General features: G+C 44.4%; 1 protein-coding gene and 1 long non-coding RNA gene across 4 annotated transcripts in view; one reads left to right on the top strand and one right to left on the bottom strand.

Moving 5' to 3' along the window:
• COL22A1 (collagen type XXII alpha 1 chain) overlaps positions 1–14,713 on the top strand; it is a 608,111-nt gene extending 593,398 nt beyond the window's left edge. The window contains exons 60-65 of the mRNA XM_073590381.1: positions 3,004–3,048; positions 3,587–3,766; positions 7,523–7,589; positions 8,940–9,122; positions 11,037–11,114; positions 12,188–14,713. Coding sequence (XP_073446482.1) covers positions 3,004–3,048; positions 3,587–3,766; positions 7,523–7,589; positions 8,940–9,122; positions 11,037–11,114; positions 12,188–12,375 — 741 coding nt within the window. The 3' untranslated portion in view covers positions 12,376–14,713. The remainder of the gene's footprint in view (positions 1–3,003; positions 3,049–3,586; positions 3,767–7,522; positions 7,590–8,939; positions 9,123–11,036; positions 11,115–12,187) is intronic.
• A 273-nt stretch (positions 14,714–14,986) lies between these two features.
• LOC141101342 (uncharacterized) overlaps positions 14,987–22,610 on the bottom strand; it is a 139,565-nt gene continuing 131,941 nt past the window's right edge. For all 3 annotated transcript variants that reach the window (XR_012234944.1, XR_012234943.1, XR_012234942.1), the window contains exon 3: positions 14,987–15,193. This is a non-coding gene — a long non-coding RNA (uncharacterized lncRNA). The remainder of the gene's footprint in view (positions 15,194–22,610) is intronic.

The following is a 22,610-nucleotide window of genomic DNA, read 5'->3' as shown; positions in this document are numbered from 1 at the left end:
GAGGGATCGCATGAATGTGTGAATACTAGCAGACACTGGTAGAAAAACTACTAAACGCATTCTCACCTGTTAGAGGAGGAAGTCGGCCATGCAGCTGGGGCACCACCAGCACCTGAAAAGGCAGCGTTAGCATGGCCATAACTTTATGATCACACCGCGACACCTGGCATCAACATCTGATATGGTCCATATTAGCATGTGGCAGCATTACAACATGGTTGAAGATTAGGTGTCCACACGTCTCCATGTTCATGTCTCCATATGTGTTAGGCGTCGGGTTCCTGCCTCTGCACAGGGGGAATCCCGACCATTGCCTTCTGCGGTCTCCCATTCCTCACCGGAGGAGCCTGCTTAGCAAAGACATTGTTCCTGGTGTCTTGCTCAGTGTACTACTATTGGCTTGGTTACTGCTGCCAATCAGGGTTCAGCTATTGTAGCCTGCCATAGCCAGCAGCGAGCAGCTCCTGGGATTAAGTCGTTCTTTCGGTCCACTGAGCATGCCCGTGGGAAGTCCTCTCATAGGAGGTCTGAGGTCACATGTCAGGTCCTATTGCTGCTCCCATTGGTCCACTAGGAAGGTCCCAGAAAGACGCTGCTATAAAAGAGTTGCATGGCCGCATGGCCATGCGCTAGTATACTGTAGACAGTAATGGATAGTGTTGTGTGTGATGATGGATGCTTGTGAACCGCTGAGTGACTCATTAAGAAACCCCTTCCCTTTGATACGTATGGTTTAGAGTCCTGAGTCAGCGCCAAGAGGTGGCACTGCATAGCGCCGCAGTGCTTCCAGCACCTATCACACGTTCAACCAGAGAGTGTCATCTGCACGAGACACCTCTGTACCGCATACACCGCAGTGTCCGTCTCAGCAGTACCCTAAGCCATAGTCTGTGAGGTAACAGGCGTCGGCACCTCTTTCTGCGGCTCTGTGCTGTAACAGAGTTTGCTCCTGTGCACACCGGGTCAGCGGTTACTCCGCCGGTGTTCCGTTAGCGTCTGCCATTACCGAGCAGCAGTGTGCCATCTCTGCACGGTGGACTCCGGGTTGCGATCGCACTTTATTATATTTTATATTTAGTGCGATCCGCAACCCTAACAATATGGGTCTGCCCCATTGAACTTTTAAGTCTCCATATTGGACACATGGCCTGAGCTTGCCCTTTATGCTTTGCAGGTGCTGGCCTTCCCTGCAGCAAGTGTACTGTCGCATTGTGTGTTTAGCATGGCGGGAGGTGTGATCACAGACAGGAGCATGCACCTGTCCACAGCTAACATTCCTGAAAATGAACCGTGGATCCCACAGGACTTCTCCATACCTTTTGGATGACTAGACAACTATACCAGCCGCACCCAACCAGTCTTCATTTCTATTTGCCATTTGTTTCATTTGGGGGCCTCCTCCCAAAGTAAAAATCCCCCAAAACTGTGCTGGCTACCTCCTCCTCTTCCACCTATGCCAACACGTCCACCTTCTCTTCCACTTGGACCTGTTCCTCCTGATTCAAGATTCTTATTTTTTATTTCTACTAAGTTTAGCATAGGGACAGGACACAACTGTAGTGAAGGACAGTTGTAGGTTCTGCGTGTGCGCAGTTTTACAAAAACACTCTATAGGTATTCTACACCGGTCTCTCTGATAGTACCGTGCGTGCCCAAAAGTTTTTACAATCTTTAACTGTATCGATGAGAGTGATATGTGTGTAAACATATTTTTCTACGCTTAGGCAACCATGTCTGTGATAGTACTGTGCCAAAAGCCGCTGTGTTTATTCTCTAGCCCATATCTGTGTGAGTAATGTGCCTTTAAGCCACTGTGTGTACTCTGCAGCCCTGCCTGTGCGGTACTGTGCCCCATGCTCGGTGGGTTAAATTTGTTATCAGCTTCTGTAGGGGTACTGTGCCCAAAGGCATCTCTGTACTCTACAGCCGTGTCTGTATGAGCAGTGTGTCTAAAGAAATCATTTTACTCTACCCTTGTGGCCGGGTCTAAAGTCTATTAGAGCAATAAACTACTCATTCCAATTATAGAGGCTCTAAATTGTAATGGATGGCTATTGCTGTCTTGCAATATCAGCTGATGACTCAGTTGAGAAGGGGTTAATTTGCTTGACTGCTGGCTTCCCTGGATGTGGTACACGTTTATCAGGTTGCATCTCAGGATTACTGTAGAAACCTGATTCTCCATTACACGTGGTGTGTACTCTGAGCCTGACCCCTGCCTGTGGGTGGTTTGAGATTGGATGGCTGAGAGTGTGTCCCGTGCCTTCTCTTTGTGATCCACCGGGTCCCCTTTAAATCATAGCTCCAGTTCGAACAAACAAAAAACTAGAAATGGAGTACAGTTCCATTACCCTAGTTGAAGTATTCAGGCTGGTCACCTGCTTTGAAAAATATTATTTTCAAAGAAAACCGCAACAGCATTGGAGAGATGTCTCAAGGCAAAGTGGCTGGGACTAGCGGTAGGAGGCCTCGTGGTGGACCTCTATCTGTATACAGAATCAAACTACAAGCTTTTCATCAGCGGCTGCTCTACTGTATGCTACTTATTCCTCCCAAAGACCATACTGAGGACCAGGGGGCAGTCATTACAGGTGGACGAAAGGCGATTCCGGCAGCTAAACAGGAAAGGGTTCTTTACAGTTCGAGTAGTCAGACTGTGGAATGCCGACCACAAGAGATAGTAATCGCTGACCCTTTAATAGCTTTTATACAAGGGACGGATGATTTCCTTGATACACATAACATTGCGGGTTATTTAGCTTCCTTTTGCAGTCCCCTAGCCCCGCCTATGACCTTTTTACAGCCAAACTTTCGGGTTCGCGCTTCTCTAATAATGACACCAATTCTAGAGCATCTTTTCTTTTCACTCAACATTGCTGACTTTCTCTTTTATTTCAACTCAACAGTTAGTTTCTGGACTGTAAAATCCATACAAAAAGTCTTACAAATTGTCATTTTCTTTCAAAAATTATATTTTTTTTGTTCGTTTTTCTTTACCTTCAGGGATCTCCTGGAAATCCTGGGGAACGTGGACCTAAAGGAGAGAGAGTAAGTCATATATTGTACTTTCTGGCATCTTCTTCCATGTTGCTATTTTGTATTGGCCCCAAACTCCATTATTTTATGGTCACTTATTTATTGGAGGCAGTGGGACCAGTAAAGCTAGTGGGAGCTGCCCACAGTGGGATGATGGAAGGTATGGTGATCATGAGAAGGCTGGTACCAGTTGTAAAAGACTGTCATTCTTTAGACCTTTCTATTTACAGACCTGTCCTTACATACAGTTTATAAGTATAGTGTATGGAGTATCTGATGGCTCTCGTGGATTCCTATAAATTACTGGATAATGCAGATACTACAAAGTAGCCGAAGAGTAACGTGACCTTCTGAAAACTCTTGAGACTTGTGATGTTCAACAGAAATAGGTCTTGGCCTCAAGTGATATTGAAACGTCTTATAATTCTTAACAGTGACATCATTCTTCTTATAATTCTAAACATAATTCTGTTTGTACTTTTCTGCTTAATTAGGACAGTTTTCTTACCAATATGAACTATGGTATCATAACTTAATTTGTAAATTTCAGGGTGATACAGGTAACAAAGGTGACAAAGGCATGCAAGGAGAAAAAGGTCAACCTGGACAACCTGGTAACCCGGGACATAAAGGCCACACTGGATTAATGGGTCCATCAGGACCACCAGGAGAGCGAGGAGGATCAGGACCTCCAGGTCCACCTGGATCTCCAGGACTTACTGGTCCAAGGGTAAATCCCAACTTTTAATTTTCAGTTTTTTGTAATATATTGGACAACACCTTTACATCATCCAGGTCTTGATGTACTGCTAATTGAATACCCCTGTTTACCTTTATATTCAGTTTTCAAAATACTGTATATTCTCGAGTATGAGCCGACCCAAGTGTAAGCCGAGGCACCTATTTTTTCCACGGAAAACTGGATAAGCTTATTGACTCGAGTATTAGCTGGGTATGCATGTCCCCTCATCCCTGTCCTGGTATGTCTAACTCCCCCATCCTTGTCCTGGTATGCATGGTTTCCCCGTCACTGTCCTGGTATGCATGGCTCCCTGGTCCCTGTCCTGGTATGCATGGCTCCCTGGTCCCTGTCCTGGTATGCCTGGCTCCCCCATCGCTGTCCTGGTATGCATGACTCCCCCGTCCCTGTCCTGGTATGCCTGGCTCCCCCATCACTGTCCTGGTATGCATTGCTCACCGGTCCCTGTCATTGTATGCATGGCTCATTGGTCCCTGTCCTGGTATGCATGACTCCCCCCTTCGCTGTCCTGGTATGCATGGCTCCCCGATCCCTGTTATTGTATGCATGGCTCCCTGGTCCTTGTCCTGGTATGCATGGCTCCCCGGTCCCTGTCATTGTATGCATGGCTCCTTTGTCCCTGTCATTATATACATGGCTGCCCGATCCCTGTCTTGCTATACATGGCTCCTTATCCCCTATCCTACTCACCGAGAAGTGTGCCCTGCAGCGTCTCGGTGGTCCCGGCGTCTTTGCAGCATCTCCATAGTTCCAGCTTCCATCAGCTCTTCCAGAGTGATCACGGGGCGCCGCTCATTAAGGTAATGAATATGCGCTCCACGCCTATGGGAGTGGAGACGCGTGCATATTCATTACCTTAATGAGCGGCACCACGTGTTCGTGTTGGAAAAGCTTGACTCGTGTATATAAGCCGAGGGGGGGGCGTTTTCAGCACAAAAAATGTGCTGAAAAACTCGGCTTATACACGAGTATATACGGAACCTTTTATTTACAAGAAAATGCCAACTTTTACCTGTGGCAAATCTATAGATCTTTGTGCAAGCATTCACAGATACTTTTAACATGACATGTTTTCGGGCAAACCAGAGGCCCCCATCTGTTGATCAGCCAAATGAAAATTACCAATCTGTGGGCAAAGCCTTGTTCATTCTAACCAGATAAACATATCTGCAGGGGAATTTTTGAATAGACAAACCAGAACTAACCGTTTATAGGAAAAACCATGACCAGTGAAGCTAAAAATATCAATCTGTAGAAAGAGCATTCACCAACAAAACCAAATACATCCAGGTGTCTTTCAATTTCCACACGCTGGCAATGATGTGTCTAGTTTAACCAGAAATACCCATTACTTGAAAAAGCTCTTTTCAGTCAAACCAGGAACACCCATTTGTTAGCAAAGTCTTAATTAGCAAATTCAGCTATTCACTTTTTTTGCAAAGCTATGACCAGTCAAGCCACAAATACCAATCTGTCTGCAACGCATGACCAGAAAATGAGAAGTATCCATCTGTGGTCAAAGTCTTCTTGATCAGTCGATCAAGGAATATCCATCTGTAGGCAAAACCTTGAGATGTCAAACCAGAAATAACCAATTGTAAGAAAAACTATGACTAGTCAAACCAGAATTTCTTATCTGTAGACAGATCCTTGACCATCCAAACATGATACACCAATTTGCTCATCTAGAGTCCAAGGCTTGACCAACCAAATAAGAATTATCCATATGTAGTCCATGATATAACTAAGGGCCCCGTCACACACAGCGAGATCGCTGATTTTGTGACGCCACAGCGATCTCGCCAGCGACATCGCTGTGTGTGACACACATCAGCGACCGGCCCCCCTGCCTGGTATTGCTGATCGCGCTCGAACGTCCTGGGCCATTTTTGATCGTTGGTCTCCCGCTGGCCAGCATGCATCGCTACGCGTGACAGTGAGAGACCAACGATCAGCGACGCTGGGAGCTGGTTTCCAAGGTAAACAGCGGGTATCTAAGAGCTGCGCGGCTCTTAGATACCCGCTGTTTACCTTGGATACCAGCTTGCTCGCTGGTCCTGATCGCTGGTGAGTCTGTCTATGTGACAGCTCACCAGCGATCAGCCTAATGATGTCCCAGCGATCCCATCCATGTCGGATCATTGGTGGGATCGCTGGGACATTGAAGCGTGTAACGAGGCCTTACCCAACCAGAATACCCATTTTGTTGACATACCCCTTATCAGTTGAACCAGAAACACCCATTTGTAGGCAAAGACTTGATTTCCAAAGCCAGGTATACCCATTTGTAGGCAAAACAATGACTGAGGAAGGCACAAAGCACTCTAGAATCCATATGATATCAGAGCCTTGACCAGTCAAACCAAAGATACCAATCTGTCTGAAGAACTAGTCAAGAAATTGAGTAGACAAAGTCTTGATCAGTATACAATCTGTATTTAGGCAAATCTCTGCCCAGTCAAACCAGGAAGAACTACCTATAGATAAAGCCTTGACCAGTCTCACTAGGAACACCCATCTGAAGATGGCAAATTGACCAGCCAAATTCCCATCTGTAGAGTCTTGACAACCTCCATTAGGAACACTGAGCTTAAGCCAGACCTTTATTGATGACACATTGACCAGCAAAGCCAAAAACATCCATCCGCTAGATGGGTTTCTTTAGTTTGGTTGCTCATCTAAATCATGTTTTAAGGCTCTTTAATTGAGGTTATAGAGAGACAGTTTTCTATTTTTTGATGATGAGTTATTTTGCATCGTTTTACCAGAAATCATTGTCCTAACAACTCTTCTTGTAGCAGAAGTGCAGAAACTAAGCAACATGCACTAATGCTAGGGGCTGACCTACCATTGGTGCAACCTGTGCAACCGCACGGGGATCCAAGAGGTATCGGGGCCCATTTCCACCTTCAAAGCAGGAGGAATGGTGCATTATGATGAGCTATTGAACTGCAAAGGGCCCATATACCGTACTGGCACCGGAACCTTCTTCTCTCTGTATCCGCTGCTGCATTATGCCACAATAATATGGAGACATTGTATACTTATTATTTCTTATTACGTCAATGAGTTGAACAATCCTAAGGGGTTTCATAAATAAATAATCCGCAATTTAAAGGGCTTGTTCATTCCTTTATTTTTACTTTAGGCATAGCATGTTCTAAAAATAAGAAACAACTATTCTCATCAACTGACTCCCCATCGTTCCGCCAGAACACTGTCCGGGTCCCCCATTTTTCTTCTTGCTTCCTCAATGTGTGACTGCTGCAGCCATTAAGTAGTCACAGCGGTGGCCAACTGGAAAAGAGATCCCGGTGTCGGTTTCCCAAAATATCACCACAAAGATACCTTTCCCATATTTGCTAATAATGCTGTTCCTCCGAAGAAGAGACTTCTGCACAGGTTCTCCCACCCAAGAGAATGTGATGGACCCTTATTGTCTCGTTGGACCCAGTTTCTCTCAAAGGACCCCATAGCAGCCGAATGAGCTGCCTCTTTGTTATACTGTATTCGCTCTGGATTTATATTATTGGTTGATATCTTCTCCAACGTCAGGTTTCATAACTCTTGCCCATTTTTTTTCTAGAAACTCTGGCCAAGAAACTGTGACCTTTGTGATTAACCAAATCTTTCATCATTGCTTAATCTTTTTTTAATGGTTCTCATGTAGCTCCGATCTTAACCTTTGGGAATGTAAAAAGAAAAGCGTTTTCTGATTCCTTTCAGGGAGATACGCCTTCAATTGATACTTTAAGAAGATTAATTCAAGAAGAATTAGGAAAGCAACTTGAAGGTAGGTAATAAATATTTAAAAAAAAACATTAAGTCTTTTGTGTGGGTAATGGATTTTGTCAATTTTTTTTTTTTTTGTGAAATCTCCCAAATTTTGCATCCAAAATCGTAGCAACCTCCCTGGTGAAAACCTCGGCCATATCACTGCTCAGTGTCGTGTAATTCAACCGAAACGTCTTCCTTCTCTAGTTCTTCTACAGCTGTATTAATATCAGGCAAAGAGCAGAACCCATACATCTATTTTAGACCTCAAAACAGAAACCTGTGTTAAGGTCGGATCCCAAACCAGACCCATAGACTAATTTGAGACCTCAGACCAGACCCTCTAAACCAGGTGCCTAGCGTGTGTGTGATGGAGAAGGTAGCACAGGGGCAGTTGTCCGTGGCAAAAAAAAAAAAATTTAGTGGAGCAAAATTTGAAAAGAGAAAAAAAAAGGAAACTTGCATAGGCATTGCAAGCACCGAAATTTCGAGGCAATGCACGCACTGCAGACTTTGGCTAGCTGTCCCGGATCCTATGTTAGAGTAGGGATGTATAGGCTTCATAACTCACAACTCTTTGTCTTGTAAGCCACAGGATGCTGAAGGCCTGAGACCTACGATACGTCAGCGTGTCATCACAGGTGGGGCAATTACATCACTGCATAGCACCACCAGTGCCGATCCTCTGTGTGCAGGGGAAGTGAAGACTCGGACTCAGAAAGAAATAATGCCACCTTTGTTCCAACCCCGTTTAGCTAAAGGTGGCATCATTTCTTTAGTGGGGGGTCACTCGGGGGGGCATCATTACTTTTTATGCAGACACTGAGAGGGCATTAATAACTTCTAATGGGAGTAGGCACTCAGGGCATTATTACTGGGACTGGAGGTGCAATACTTGCCTTTCCTCAAACCCTGCACACCATGCTTTGCTACTGCCATACACTTACTCAGAGCACCAATGTTAAGATCAGACCCATTATTATAATCAAACCTCACACCAGACTATAAATTGACCTAATTGCGTCTGACTTTTGTTCAGCTTCGAGTTCTGTACTGGGTCCTGTTGCCGTTCATCATCAGAATGTAGAGTGTGCAGACACACTCAATCTCTTGGCTCTGGATAGAATCAGGTTCCAGGGCAACAATACTAGGAGCTGAAAAAGATCTGGTAATGGATAAATGTATACTGGCTGATATCTACTGGATATCTATTATCCAATTGACAACAACTGATTTTTTTTTTTAAATAGTAGGACCGCCTCCGAGGAACAGCCGGCAATAACTACAGTGACAAATGATTGGTTGTTATAGATTTTAAAAATGGTCACACATTACTTTTTTGTGTTTTTTTTTTCCCAATATTTTTCAGCTAAATTATCCTACCTCATGTCTCAGATGCAACCAGCTCACATTAAATCCTCTCAGGGTAGACCGGGACCACCAGGTACTCCTGGGAAAGATGGAAATGATGGAAGACCAGGTGCACCAGGAGAGCCGGGAATGCCTGGGCCAATGGGACCAGAGGGGTCTTCGGGACCTATAGGTCCAAAAGGTTAGAGGATAAGCATGTTTATTTATATTATCATCTTCATTCTTCAGTGTGTATGATTTTCTTTCCATGTTAGTAAATTCCCTATTTCGGTCCTCAATTTGTTATCCATATTAAAGAGGTGACCATAGAGGACAGGTTTACATGGACAATACTGATCTCAATAACAAATGTCTGATGCTTTATTTTGCCTGTGGTGGGGATGCAGGGAAATTTAACCCTTTTTTTTTTTAGATCCTCCACAGTTCAGAGCTGATTAATAATGGTTCCAGCCAAAGCTCACCCTGTGATTGTTAAAGCTGAAAGGTTTTCCTAGAATTGTTCTGTAATTTCATGAAAAAGATAAAAACAATTTTTTTGGGGCCAAAGTACAAATTCTATAGGAAAAAATATCAGCTGAAGTAGGTACAAAAAAGTAATTTTTGACATATAAATACCAAATTCAGATAAAAAATACAGTAGTAAAGTAAGGAGGTGGCACACAAGGTGGGAGGAGAAAAGTCTAGGTACATTAGTGGGCAAAAATGGTGCATGATATCAAGAGGGATTAAACCTTTACTAGTGATATAATAACAACCGGCATATGCGAAGTTACAGGGACTTATAGCGAGTTGTATATCATATTGGGCACCGCGGGACAAATATAGATATAAATCACAGTACAGTAATGAAAACAAAGCATAAACCCATGAAGTCTCCTTTCCGCTGGAGTGGCACCTGTCTTAACACACGTGGCCTTCATTTAGGGGGTGACACCACATCAACAGTGAACTCCTTTTTAAACCCCTTCTGACTAATGACAAGGATGCAATGAGCTGAAATGAATAAATAAACGCCAGACTTGACCGGACGCCTTCATCTTCACACATCATATGGCATGTGACGTCAGATTACACGACCGGAGTTTTTCTCACATAATCGATCACGCAGCTGGGAATCCAGACACAAGACCATGCCCAGCGCCTTTAGGGTACGTGCACATGCAGCGTTTTTCCTGAAGCATCTTTTTTTTGCCGTCTTCTTTGTTGTCTTTGCGACGTCTTTGCTGCCGATATTTTTCTTTTCTTCTTTAATTTTAGAAATATGGTTGTGAGCCTCATTACTTTTGTACCTTGCTTGGACCTTTGACATCGGAATGCGTTTCGGCACCTCAGCCTTGTGACTCTTTATTATACACACATTTGATTTTTGCAAGTTACTGAATTGAGGAAGCTTTTCTTTTTTCCTAAAGCAGTTTCAAGATCCAAATGGAGAAGTCACATACTCGCTTCCATTGCTGTCAGACACTGCCACTCTGTTCCCATGGGCAGCTCTTATACCTGGAAAGGAATGAGTCTACGTTTTGGTGGTGTGCTCGCCACCACCCACCAGACTTTGTCATGAACTCATCTGGAGTAAATGTTCTGTCAGTCGACTGCCAAGTTTATCACTGAGACTGGTTAATAGACCATTTGTGGGTTTGACATCCAATGGGTGAAAGTGATTCCCTATGAAAAGTATTACAGTTCCGGTATGCCTATATTGGATTGAGCCTTTCTTCTGTTTCACGTTTACTCTGCTGTGTAACCCAGTGATTCCCTTCTGGGTTTGACCCTTGGATTGTCCGTTTACTCTCTGCCAAATGTACATGTCTGATTCCCTGATCTTTCTTCCAGCAGTCTCCTGCTATACTCAGTCTCCTGACTATACTTTTAGAATAAGATTTTTTTCATTATCCCCACTTCTCTGGTTCTCACATGATATGGAAGCACCTCTTCCCCTAAATCGCTCCACCAACCAACCCAACAACTACTCCAGGGGTCTATGCAGCGAAGTTCCAAAAAGGGTGATCCTTAGAACCTTTTGTGGACTGACTAGTCACCTTTTGAGTTTTAGGTTCTAACATGTCATTTGTGTATCATTTTGTGTATTTCATAGGAGAAAGAGGAACTAAAGGTGAAAAGGGAGAACCTGGAGTTGGTCAGAGAGGAGAAATGGGCCCACCTGGAATTCCAGGTATTTCAATAATTGTGTCTGTTGTAATTGCATTGGATTATTTTGTCCTTGTACATGGTGATACTCCTAAACATTTCTGGCTGCACATTAATAAATAATTAAGGGTTCTGCCCATATCCAATGCTTAACGTGATAAACAAGTCTACAAGCCCCATCCCTTAAACTGTACAGGTTTTCAGATGCTAAACCACCATAATTGCAATGGGATAGTATGCTCAACGTGCCCAACTCCTACAAACCAGACACATGGACAAAAGAAAGTTAAAGAGTTTAGAACTTACTCAACACGAATCCAAGATTCTATCTGAACATCAAGTGCAAGAGCATTGAGCAGATAAAGCCAAGGATGGAAATTAAAGCTTTACTGCTCATGCGCATTGAGCAGATGAAGCCTATGGCTGTACAAAGCACAGGCGTAACCCTGCCCAATGTGCATGCGCCTGATGTTGTCAAATGATAGTCACGTATTCGTCACAGGTAAGCTACAAACACTTCTTCCTAATTCCACACCCAGTATTGATATAGGTGTCATGTTTGGAACAATAAACCCCAGCGGTACAATGGCATGCCAATGGTCTAGTTTCTTAAAACCTAGTGGCAAGTTTCCTTTAGAAGATAGACAAGTACCTTCGACTCACTTGAATATATATGCAGCATTATGGTTGTTTAACAATTAAAAATAAAACTTCTTTTGAAACGTTACCAAATAAAGAGGTAACAATAGTAGAATCAGCCACTGCTCCAGTTCTGCCACTTTGATGCTCTTTGTGGAGACTGGACGTGGTGATGTCCACACCACTTAACTGGTTGGCCTCTATGGTCAGGTGATTGGTGATTAGTAGGCCACTTTTTCTGATCCCAAGAGAATTGGAGCACTAGGGAATTCTAATGGTAAGTTCTTAAGGGTTGAGGTAGTTTAGCTGGAAGACCATCTCCCTTTTCTCCCTGCCAGTGGTTGGAATCTCATTGATCCTAAGAATAAGCTGGCCCTGTTCTTGAATTTGTCTAGCACAGCTGCAGGTCAACTTATATTTCAATAGTAGAAATAAATTCTAAAATATTTCTTTTCTTAGGTGTTCCTGGAGAACCTGGATATGCCAAAGATGGACTCCCTGGATCTTCAGGTCCTCAGGGTGAACCAGGGTTGCCTGGATCAATTGGTCCTCAAGGACCACCTGGAATAAATGGACAATGTGACCCATCACAATGTGCCTATTTTGCGAGCTTAGGGTCTAGACCCGGTAGTGTGAAAGGGACTTAATTCAAGGACATCCAAGAAGACAGAAAATGAGTAAATGAAACTTGAATTTATTGCTGGTTTAAACAACCTTCCAAAATGAAGGGTATTACTAATGCTCCATGCACACCACAGAGTTTCCGACTTTAGGGGGGGGGAGAAATCCAGTTTCAATTTTTCTTTTCATTTTTGACGGATGAAATCAATGATTACTGCCGGTCGGTCAAGGCTTTTTTTTCTTTTTTTTTTTTAAATGTTTTTACATTACGTGTGTCATTTATATATTCTTATTTAAAAGAAGGAGTTGTGCTTTGAAAGTACAAGATATTCTTTGGAGGTATTTTGAAGGAGATGAAATCCAAAGGAAATTCAGATACAACTTCTCATGCAAATGGTAGATTCACCTGCCCCTGGTAATAGAAGTAGCCGAGAGCAATGTTCCTTAAAGTACGACAGCAAACTTTTATAGGAAATACCACTGCAAAGCCAACACAAACTTTATTGGCCCTAACATACTTTCTATAGACTATATGATAATGGCCTACAGCTCCCAGATAGTTCAGGTTCCATCATAACCACTTGTCTTCCATCTGAGTGACCACCTTTTTTAGTAGCTGGTTGCTGCATTGTAATGAAAAGTTCTACCTACTTATAAAACACATGATATTTATGAAGCAAAACAACAAAAGGTAAAAAAAAAATAAACATAAAATAAAAACAAAAAGACAAGATAAAAATGAAAAAAAAAAAGAAAACAAGAAAAAAAAGTAATCAAGAAGGAACAGAAAAGACTGGAAGCTATGTGCTGTGTGCCTAGAATAAAGTTTTTGGAAGACAAGAGGAGAGAAAAAGAGAAAGAAATTGTCTGGTGAAAAAACGTTATGGATAAGAAGAGTCGAAAAAGATAATTTGTTTTTAAAAAAAATTCACATCTTTGGGTAGAAAGGAGAAAGGGTTGAGCAACTTTGGCGAAAACTCCTTTGAGTGTACGTACTTGACCTTTTTGGTGGCTTTACAGAAGAAGTTGGAAATAGGTTTTGATCAGGTCTTGGCAACACTTTCCATGGGCCCTGTGTTACCCTTTAGGTCCCTGAAGGGTAACATATAGTATTTTACTATTGCTGAAATGAAGCTAACATGGGTTCCCTGGTATTATATCACTACAGGTTAACAATATTGTTCATATGATGAGGAGTTCCAACTCGCAGGACTAGAGGAGCCCAAAGGTTGTCCACCCCATTTATAGAAAAAGATCAAAGCCTGTAATTGCAAATAAGAGGAACAGATATTCTGATATCCCAGGACAACTAATTAGCCAGTTCTAGTCTGCAATATTAGGGGGCATAGGTTGCTATTTGCTATCGTATATCCCAGAGGGCTACCCAACTTGTGAGGTTTTTGTTTCTATAATTATTGACTGATCACTATTTAGTTTGTGAAGAAGTAAAGGTAGCCATTGAAACCACCCAAACATGACACCTCATTCACTTCTGGGCATCCATTTGTAGAAATGTCCTAGAGCCTCATGAATCCCAATAGAAAATCTAAAACAGACCCTTGACTTATCACGAGTCATTTAGATGACCGGTATCTCTGTGGCAGAAGGGTTTCTAAGCTCCTTTGGGCACCAGCATTGAAAGGGAAGCTGCTACCTCTGCAGTCCTTATAGCAACACCCCTTAACAGACCTCTTTAAGATAGGGAATAAATAGGATGCCCCACAAGACATGATGACATGATCAAATCTCATCAACCACCTCAACACCTCGATGTCAGAAGTGCCAAGATGCATCGCAATATTTTTCGAAGTGCTTCTTGCCTAAAATAAGTCGATGGATTAAGAAGCATCTGGCCTGTGAGTCCACCTGGTGCTTCTGATTGGCTGAGGAGGCTTACTCGGGGGTGGAACTTTCTATTTGCATATGTTATGTGAAAAATGAGGAGGTCATTAGTGAAGGCGAATGTACCCACCACCTCTTTAAAGGTCCGTCCAAGAAACAGTTGCCCTTAAACTGTAATTTTATCTAGTAGTAAAGCCCAACTGCTGATACAGAGGAACCGGAAATCAGATCAGCTCTTGTTGGGGCAAATACTTTTATGTTTTTATGTTGTTGCTTTTAAACAAAAAAATGTATTTTGCTGAAGATAAATTATTTGTTCATAAATTGAGAAGATATTACTGAGTTCTAAAATTTGTGATTGATGGATTGAACTTCCATTACTTTGGTGCTAGTTTTCTATTCTGTAGCTTTAAGACGTAAACCTGGCATATAAATTATGTGACCGTCTCAGAAAGGCAACTTTTACGTATTTAAAAAATATATATATTGTATTGACATAAATACTTTTCTGTTAAATTTGGATTTTGATTTTGTTTTTATTGGGGGGGGGGTCTTTGGTTTGGTTTATTTTTTTTTTTTTTGCTATGAATTATTTTTTTATACAGTACTGTGCAAAAGATTTAAGGGTTTGAAAGCATGCTGAAAAAAGTAAGAATGCTCTCAAAAATAGAAATGTTAATACACTCTCCAAAATTGAAGTGGAATCACCAAGGAGGACAAGTCGTGGAATTATGAAAATCAAAGGATGGATACATGTTAATAATATGGAAATTATGAAAAAAAATGGAAGCGCAATGCTCAAAACATCTCAATTTATTCAATATGGAGTATGATCCACGTGCAGAAATCCCGGCACTTTCAGCATTGGCTGTTATCAATTAGGTTAATTGTTGTTTGAAGAATATTCTGACTAAACTTGTTAGATGTACCTGATGAGGTGGATGCACCAAGTCGCAGGTAAGTGTGGACATAAAGACTCAGCAGGCTGGAAGGTACGTGGATCTGCAAGAACATGGAAAAAAAGCTTTATTGGACAGCAAACAAACGAGAGGCAAGACAAACTGGAAGGTAAATGTGGAAGAAAGTGTCAGGTCTGAAGCAGCACATAGATGAAGATGTTGGGGTCTACAGCAAGTTGCAATTTTAGTGTGAAAAGACTGAAATAGCAGTTTTTCATGTTACAGCAAATGATGGGTTAACCAGCAGGACTGAGGATTTGTAGAAATCACAGGAGTTTATCAAGACAAATGCTGCCTAGAATGAACAGTCGTTAACTATCAGATGGAGAAGCTTATGGCCAACAATGGGTTTACCTACCGGTCTAGTGGAGCTATATGTGTTAATTGCAGAAATCACAGAAGTCGGAGGAGGAAAATAGCAGGTCTGAAGCAGCATACAGATGAAGTTGTCTACAATAAGTTGCATTGTATTGTGAACAGGCTCAAATAGCAATTTGTGATGTTACAGCAAATGATCTGTTAACCAGCAGGTCTGAGAGTTTGCAGAAACACAGTAGTTTGCAAAGATGATTGCTGCGTATTAAGAACAGTCTTTCAGTATAATTTCGATACACTTATGACAAATGAAGTGTTAAACAGCTGGTCTTGTGGAGCTATAGGTGCTAGCAGCAGAGATAACAGAAGTGTGAGGAGATAATAAAAGAAGCTGAATGTTGACCGAGTCCAAGTACGAGGCAGCTGAACACAGTACTGATTTAATTCTGAGACACAGAGGTATGTCCAAAAGGGCCTGATGTCACGGAGATACGCCGGGCAATTTGCAGAAACCAATAGGGCAGTGGCCGTAAGAGAAGGGAGCGGAGCTTGGACCAGCTGAGGCAAGTGCATAACAATGCTGAATGGACTTTGACTCAAATCATCAAGTTCTGCTGCTGACAATTGCCGACCAATAACGTCTCAGATGTTCTCGATGAGAGACAAGTCCAGAAACGCTACATGCATTGGCAGTGCATTTAGGCCACACAGACATCTCAGAACAACCTTTCCGTGTTGAAAAACATCTCCTGGAACTTTCCAGATATGGCTATGCCACTGTTTTCACCACAAAATCAATGTAAAGCTGAGGTGTTTATGGACCTGAAATGCAGACTTGAGACATTTAGCTACCTTACATTAGCCACACGATAATTCCAGGAGTAGGAAGATCCTCCATGAAGGCCTCTTCATGGCATTGTCTACTGGTCTCCAGACCAAACTCTGGCTATCATTGCATCTAAGTCAAAAATTGGACTCGTTGTTGAATGAGAGAGATCTCCATTCATGTCTCAAATGCTCCATTACAGCCTCTGGTTTCCATCTGCTGACCTTATGGGTAATGCTATGAAGAGGATGGGGAATGGCACACTGGCCCTGCTCCTGGGATTATGATGTAGGGTGTCATAATATATGGTAGCTGGATCCCACTAGTCTTCATACCAAGTAGAGTAACAACTGGGAATTATATTGATAGTCATGGAACCACTGGCAAGACCATTTCTTCAAAGTATTCCAGAAGTCATTTTTCAATAGGCCACATGTTGCTCGTGCTGCTGTGAGCAGACTGTGCTGCCTAAATGTGCTGCCATGGCGTTCAGCATCTCTGAACTTGTCTCCATCGAGCACATCGAGGATGTCATTGGGTTGCATCATGATGGATTACATGCCCAAGTGCATTCAGGGTGGCACAACCTTCCTCAGCCAACCATTAATAACCTCATTTGATATCTGCCAAGGCTGTAAGTGCGAAGGTTTCTGCGTGTGGCGCTCATACTTTATTATGAATAAATCTGTTTGTTTTGAGAACGTTGTTTTGATTTTTTCATAATTTCCTTATCATTATGATATCTATCCATCCTGTGAATTCCAAAATTCCATTCCGTTTTCTTCTTGGTGTTGTAATTTGAGTGTCGGGGAGTGATGTATAATAAAAGATGACATTGTGGTACCATGTTAGCCACAAAAATCTATGTAAATACTTTAGAACTCCTGCGGCCCCACAGCAAGAGTCCATATTGGCCCCCCTAAAAATAAAAAATTATGTGGAGTAGGTGGGGTCACGGAAAAAGACAAAGTCACGGAACGGTACACCTCCCAACTTTAAAACAAAGGGAGAGGATTATGTATTGCAGAACATTCACAGAAATATTGCACTTATTGAAGCCCTTAGTGTTCGCAACGAGTATGGTACTAATTTCATGGCTCCTATGTAGCATGATGTCCCCAAAATACCCCTCGTAAAATATGATACACCACAATGAATTCCCCCACTCAATGCACCTCACATGCACAGTATAATGACTCAACAGCAGGCCGCCAGAGTATGAAGCCCTCACAGTGACACCCCCCACAGAGACCTCCAGAAAAATATGGCCCCATAGTGACCCCTCCACAGAATGATTTTCCCACTGCCCTCTCTCACAATAAGGAGCCCCTAGAGTCCGCCCCACTCATAGCATGATGCGTTCACGGCCTCCCACACAGTTTTATGTTCTCCACAGTCACCCACACAGTAGAATGTCCCTTACAGCCTCCAAACACAATATGATGTCCCCATAGTGCCCCCATACACATTATTATGTCTCCACAGTCTCGCACGTGGTATGATGTCCTCACAGTCTCTCCCACACCAGGTATGTCTCCACAACTCCCCAACCGGTATGTTGCCCCCACAGTTTCCCCCACACAGTATGATGGCCCCACAGACTATCCCACACATAGCTTGATGACCTCATGGTCTCTTTCACAAAGTACAATATCTCCACAGGCTACCCCAAATACAACATGATGTCCTCACAGTTCTCCAACCAGAGTGATGTTCCCACAGTCTCCCCTACACACAGTATCATGTCTTCACAGTTTCCCCTCACAGACAACATGATGTCACATACACAGTATGATGCTCCCACAGCCCCCCACCCAGTATGGTGTCCAGCAGTGGCCTCCCATTTGTATTTAACCATATATGCATTTTGAGGATGCAGATACCATTGAAATAAAAATTCCGGGCTTCACATTGGGAAACCCCAGCTCATGGGCCCCACTGCGGCTACATAATCCACCGCTATATGCGGTATGGTCCCTGGCAATGACCTTAGTCATTAGTAGCCATTGTTCCCTTTTATGGGGTAACCTGTGCTTTCTTTCTGTTGCCTAGTTTTACTATATCTGTAAATCTAATTATTTGTAATGTGAGGATGGGGAGGGGATTCATTATTTTGATAGCGATTGTAGGTTCCCCTATGGGCAGTAGATCTGACGTGTGACTTCCCCATCCTTGCTTTGCGTTGGCCAACGCTTGATTTTTTTTTCGGCGTCTTTGGAATCACACATAATGAATAGTAATTTTAGTAGGATGGGAACATAGCAAAGGAACACGGCTGCAGCTGTCAACAGCACGGTGCTAATTGTCATGTCGGACGCTGTTCACACCACAGCATCCGGCAGGCAGAGGTAGTTCCACCTCCAGCCACTATAGCCTCAGTGGCGCCGGCCTGATCTTCAGGCTCTCGGGGGTTAATCCTGCTGGAGACCAGGTTGGATGGTTAGTCACGCCCACGGTCTTTAAATAGTCATGCTGGCCTATGGGCGTCGCCGATTATAGCTTGTGTTTCATACCAAGTGGTTCCGGTCTGGAGTGGAGGTGTTCAAGAGAGAGAGATTCATATCTGGTGTCGTATGATCCGTCGTTATCCTTTCTCCTTCCCATATTTGTGTTTAGTTGTGCCCTGTTCACATTACTGTTTATTCCTGTGTGTGTGCGGCGCAGTGCAGTTTAAGTTCTCCCTGTCTGTCATTATTTGTGTGGGAGCTTTGGTGGTGACTTCTCACTGGGTGGAGGGTGGAGGGTTAAGTGCAGGGCTGAGCAGGAGATAAGGAAAGGTCGGAGGCTCAGGCATTTGCACCTTCAGCAAAAACCCTGGGTTGAGGGTCAGACAGGGTTTCCCCTAGTAAAGGGACACCACAGGGGCCCCGGGTATTTCAGCCTTAGTTGAACTAAGCCCCCGTGACATTATAATCGGCCCACATTTTTTCAGGAGTCCATGGATCCATTAGATTCCATAACCCGCCAGTTGGCGGCGCTGTCCATACAGGTCTCCGAGTTGAATGGGGCAGTTCAGCAGCAGGGCCTGGTAGTAGCAAAGGTGCAAACGGCATCTGCAGGTATCGGTGCAGAGCCGAAGTTTCCGCTGCCAGAACGATTTTCAGGCGATCGCAGCAAATTTGTCGTATTTCGGGAGGCCTGCAAATTATACTTCCGCATGCGGCCAATATCCTCAGGTAATGAGGCCCAGCGAGTAGGGCTGGTGTTGTCATTACTGAGTGGTGACCCCCAAGCATGGGCATTTTCCTTACCACCTGACTCTGCTACATTTCATTCGGTCGATAATGTTTTTTCTGCCCTCGGGCTCATTTACAATGACCCTGACCGACTGGCTCTAGCGGAATCTAAAATCCGCGCCCTCCGCCAGGGGGAGCGCTTGGCAGAAGACTATTGTTCGGAATTTCGCCGCTGGGCTGTAGACACACAGTGGAATGACCCAGCACTGCGGAGCCAGTTTATTCATGGGGTATCAGGGAGGGTGAAACAAGCCCTCCTGATGTATGAGACTCCGGCATCATTGGAGTCTGCCATGAGTTTGGTGATACGTATTGATCGCCGTTTTCGTCAGGGGGCACAGGAGACGCTACCTCTGGGGGAAAACAGAGGTGCAGGTGTGGTGGAAGTAGATGAGTCCCCTGAACCTATGCAGATTGCTGGCGTGGCACAGGTTAAGCCTAGCGCTCCGGGAGTCCGGAAGTCCGGAGCATGTTTCTACTGTGGTAAAGGAGGTCATTATGTTAACGTTTGCCCGGTACTACCTAAGAGGGTCACACCGGCGGAAAACTGTTAAGCTCAGAGGGTATGGAGGAGACCCAACTGAGCGTATGCATATCCTCCATGATGGTATCTCAATGTATGCTCCCTGCCAAGGTTATTGTCGCCGGCAGAGAGCTACCTATATCAGTGTTTGTGGATAGCGGTTCCGCCACCAATCTCATAGATGAGGAGTTTGCACACACCGCCGGGTTTAAGATTGAAAAACTTCCTCACCCCATACAGGTGGTGACCATTAATGCTGTTCCCCTCCCTCAAGGGGAGATTACTGAGTTTGTGGCAGAGGTGAAACTCCACATTGGGGTCCTACATTCTGAGTCGGTTACATGTAGGGTCCTCCGTAATCTCCCAGCTCAAATGGTCCTGGGTTTTCCATGGCTGTCCAGGCACAACCCGGTAATTGATTGGAAAACTCAGGACATAGTACAATGGAGTGGTTTCTGCCAAGACAATTGCTTGGCCACATGTGTGTCCGCCGTGACGCCCAGCCTGCCGGAGGCTTTGCAGGATTTCGCGGATGTTTTCTCTGAGAAGGGTTGCTCAGAACTGCCTCCACATAGAGCCTATGACTGTGCTATTAGGTTAAAACCCGGGGCCAAATTACCTAAGGCCAGGATGTTTAATATTTCTGGTCCTGAGAGACAAGCTCTGAAAGACTACATCGCGGAGAGTCTGAGCAAAGGTCACATCCGGCCTTCGTCCTCGCCTGTAGCCGCGGGGTTTTTCTTCATTAAGAAGAAAGATGGGGGGTTACGCCCGTGTCTGGATTTCCGAGAGTTAAACCAGATTACTATCCGTGATCCCTACCCAATGCCGTTGATCCCGGATTTGTTCAACCAGGTAGCGGGGGCAAAATGGTTTTCCAAGCTGGACCTCAGGGGGGCGTATAACCTCATAAGGGTCCGTCAGGGGGATGAGTGGAAGACGGCGTTTAACACTCCTGAGGGTCATTTTGAGAGTCTGGTTATGCCGTTTGGGTTGACCACCGCGCCTGCCGTTTTCCAACATTTTATTAATGATGTCTTTGCTCATGTCCTGGGGAGATTTGTGATTGTATACCTGGATGATATCCTCATTTATTCTAGCGATCGGGACACTCATTTGCAGCATGTTAGGCAGGTGTTACAGTTGCTCCGGGAGAACCAGCTCTATGCTAAGCTGGAAAAATGTTTATTTTTTGTCCAGGAGTTGCCCTTTTTGGGATATATTGTGTCCGCAGCTGGTTTTAAAATGGACACCGCTAAGGTGCAAGCGGTGTTGCAATGGGAGAGGCCGGAGAGTCTGAAAGCACTCCAGCGGTTCCTTGGGTTTGCGAATTATTATAGGAAATTTATAAAACACTTTTCGACTGTCGCCAAACCGCTCACGGACATGACAAAAAAGGGTGCCGATCTGGCGAACTGGCCTGAGGTGGCTATACGTGCATTTGAGCGTCTGAAGAATAGTTTTGCTTCAGCCCCCATTCTGGTGCAACCAGACGTGTCTAAAACTTTTGTGGTAGAGGTTGATGCGTCGGAGGTGGGAGTGGGGGCAGTACTGTCTCAAGGCTCGTCCTTGAGCGAGATGCATCCATGCGCCTACTTCTCCAAGAAGTTGTCGCCGGCCGAACGGAATTATGATATCGGCAACAGGGAGTTGTTGGCCATCAAACTGGCTTTTGAGGAATGGCGACACTTCTTGGAGGGGGCGGCTCACCAGGTCACAGTTATCACCGACCATAAGAATCTGCTCTACCTGGAGTCGGCCAAGCGTCTGTCTCCTAGGCAGGCTCGCTGGGCATTGTTTTTTACTCGTTTCAATTTTCTTGTGACGTACCGTCCCGGGGCTAAAAACACCAAGGCGGATGCTTTGTCTAGGTGTTTTCCGGGGGGGAGAACCTCGGGAAGAGCCAGTACCCATCCTCCAGAAAGGGGTAGTGGTCTCGGCTCTCACGAATGAGGTAGAGGCGGAGATTGCCGAGGCCCAAGAGGAGGTACCACCAGGACTTCCCGCCAACAAATCATTTGTACCCCTGCATCTTCGGCCTAAGGTGTTGAAGGAACACCACGATTCGGTACTGGCTGGTCACCCAGGGGTGAAGGGCACCTTAGAGCTGGTATCGCGTCGTTTCTGGTGGCCCAAAATCCGGCAGGACGTGGTCTCGTACGTGGCAGCTTGCATCACGTGCGCTAGGGCTAAGTCACCCCGAACCCGTCCTGCTGGCACGCTACAGCCTCTGGGGGTACCCAATAGGCCATGGACAGAAATCTCCATGGATTTTATCACTGACTTGCCAGCCTCGGCAGGGAACACGGTCATCCTGGTGGTGGTTGACCGTTTTTCAAAGATGGCGCATTTTGTGGCGTTGTCCTCTTTGCCCAATGCTAAGACGTTGGCTCAGGTATTTGTGAAGGAGGTGGTCAGACTCCACGGAGTACCGTCTGACATAGTATCTGATAGGGGTACGCAATTTGTGGCGAGGTTTTGGAAAGCTTTTTGCTCAAGGTTGGGGATCAAGTTGTCACATTCATCGGCGTTTCATCCACAGTCTAATGGACAAACTGAG

This window comes from Dendrobates tinctorius, unplaced genomic scaffold, assembly GCF_039654945.1.
Source record: "Dendrobates tinctorius isolate UK_male_01 unplaced genomic scaffold, ASM3965494v1 ptg000116l, whole genome shotgun sequence".
Taxonomy (NCBI): domain Eukaryota; kingdom Metazoa; phylum Chordata; class Amphibia; order Anura; family Dendrobatidae; genus Dendrobates; species Dendrobates tinctorius.
Note: the sequence above shows the minus strand (reverse complement) of the source record. Positions and strands in the feature narration are given on the sequence as shown.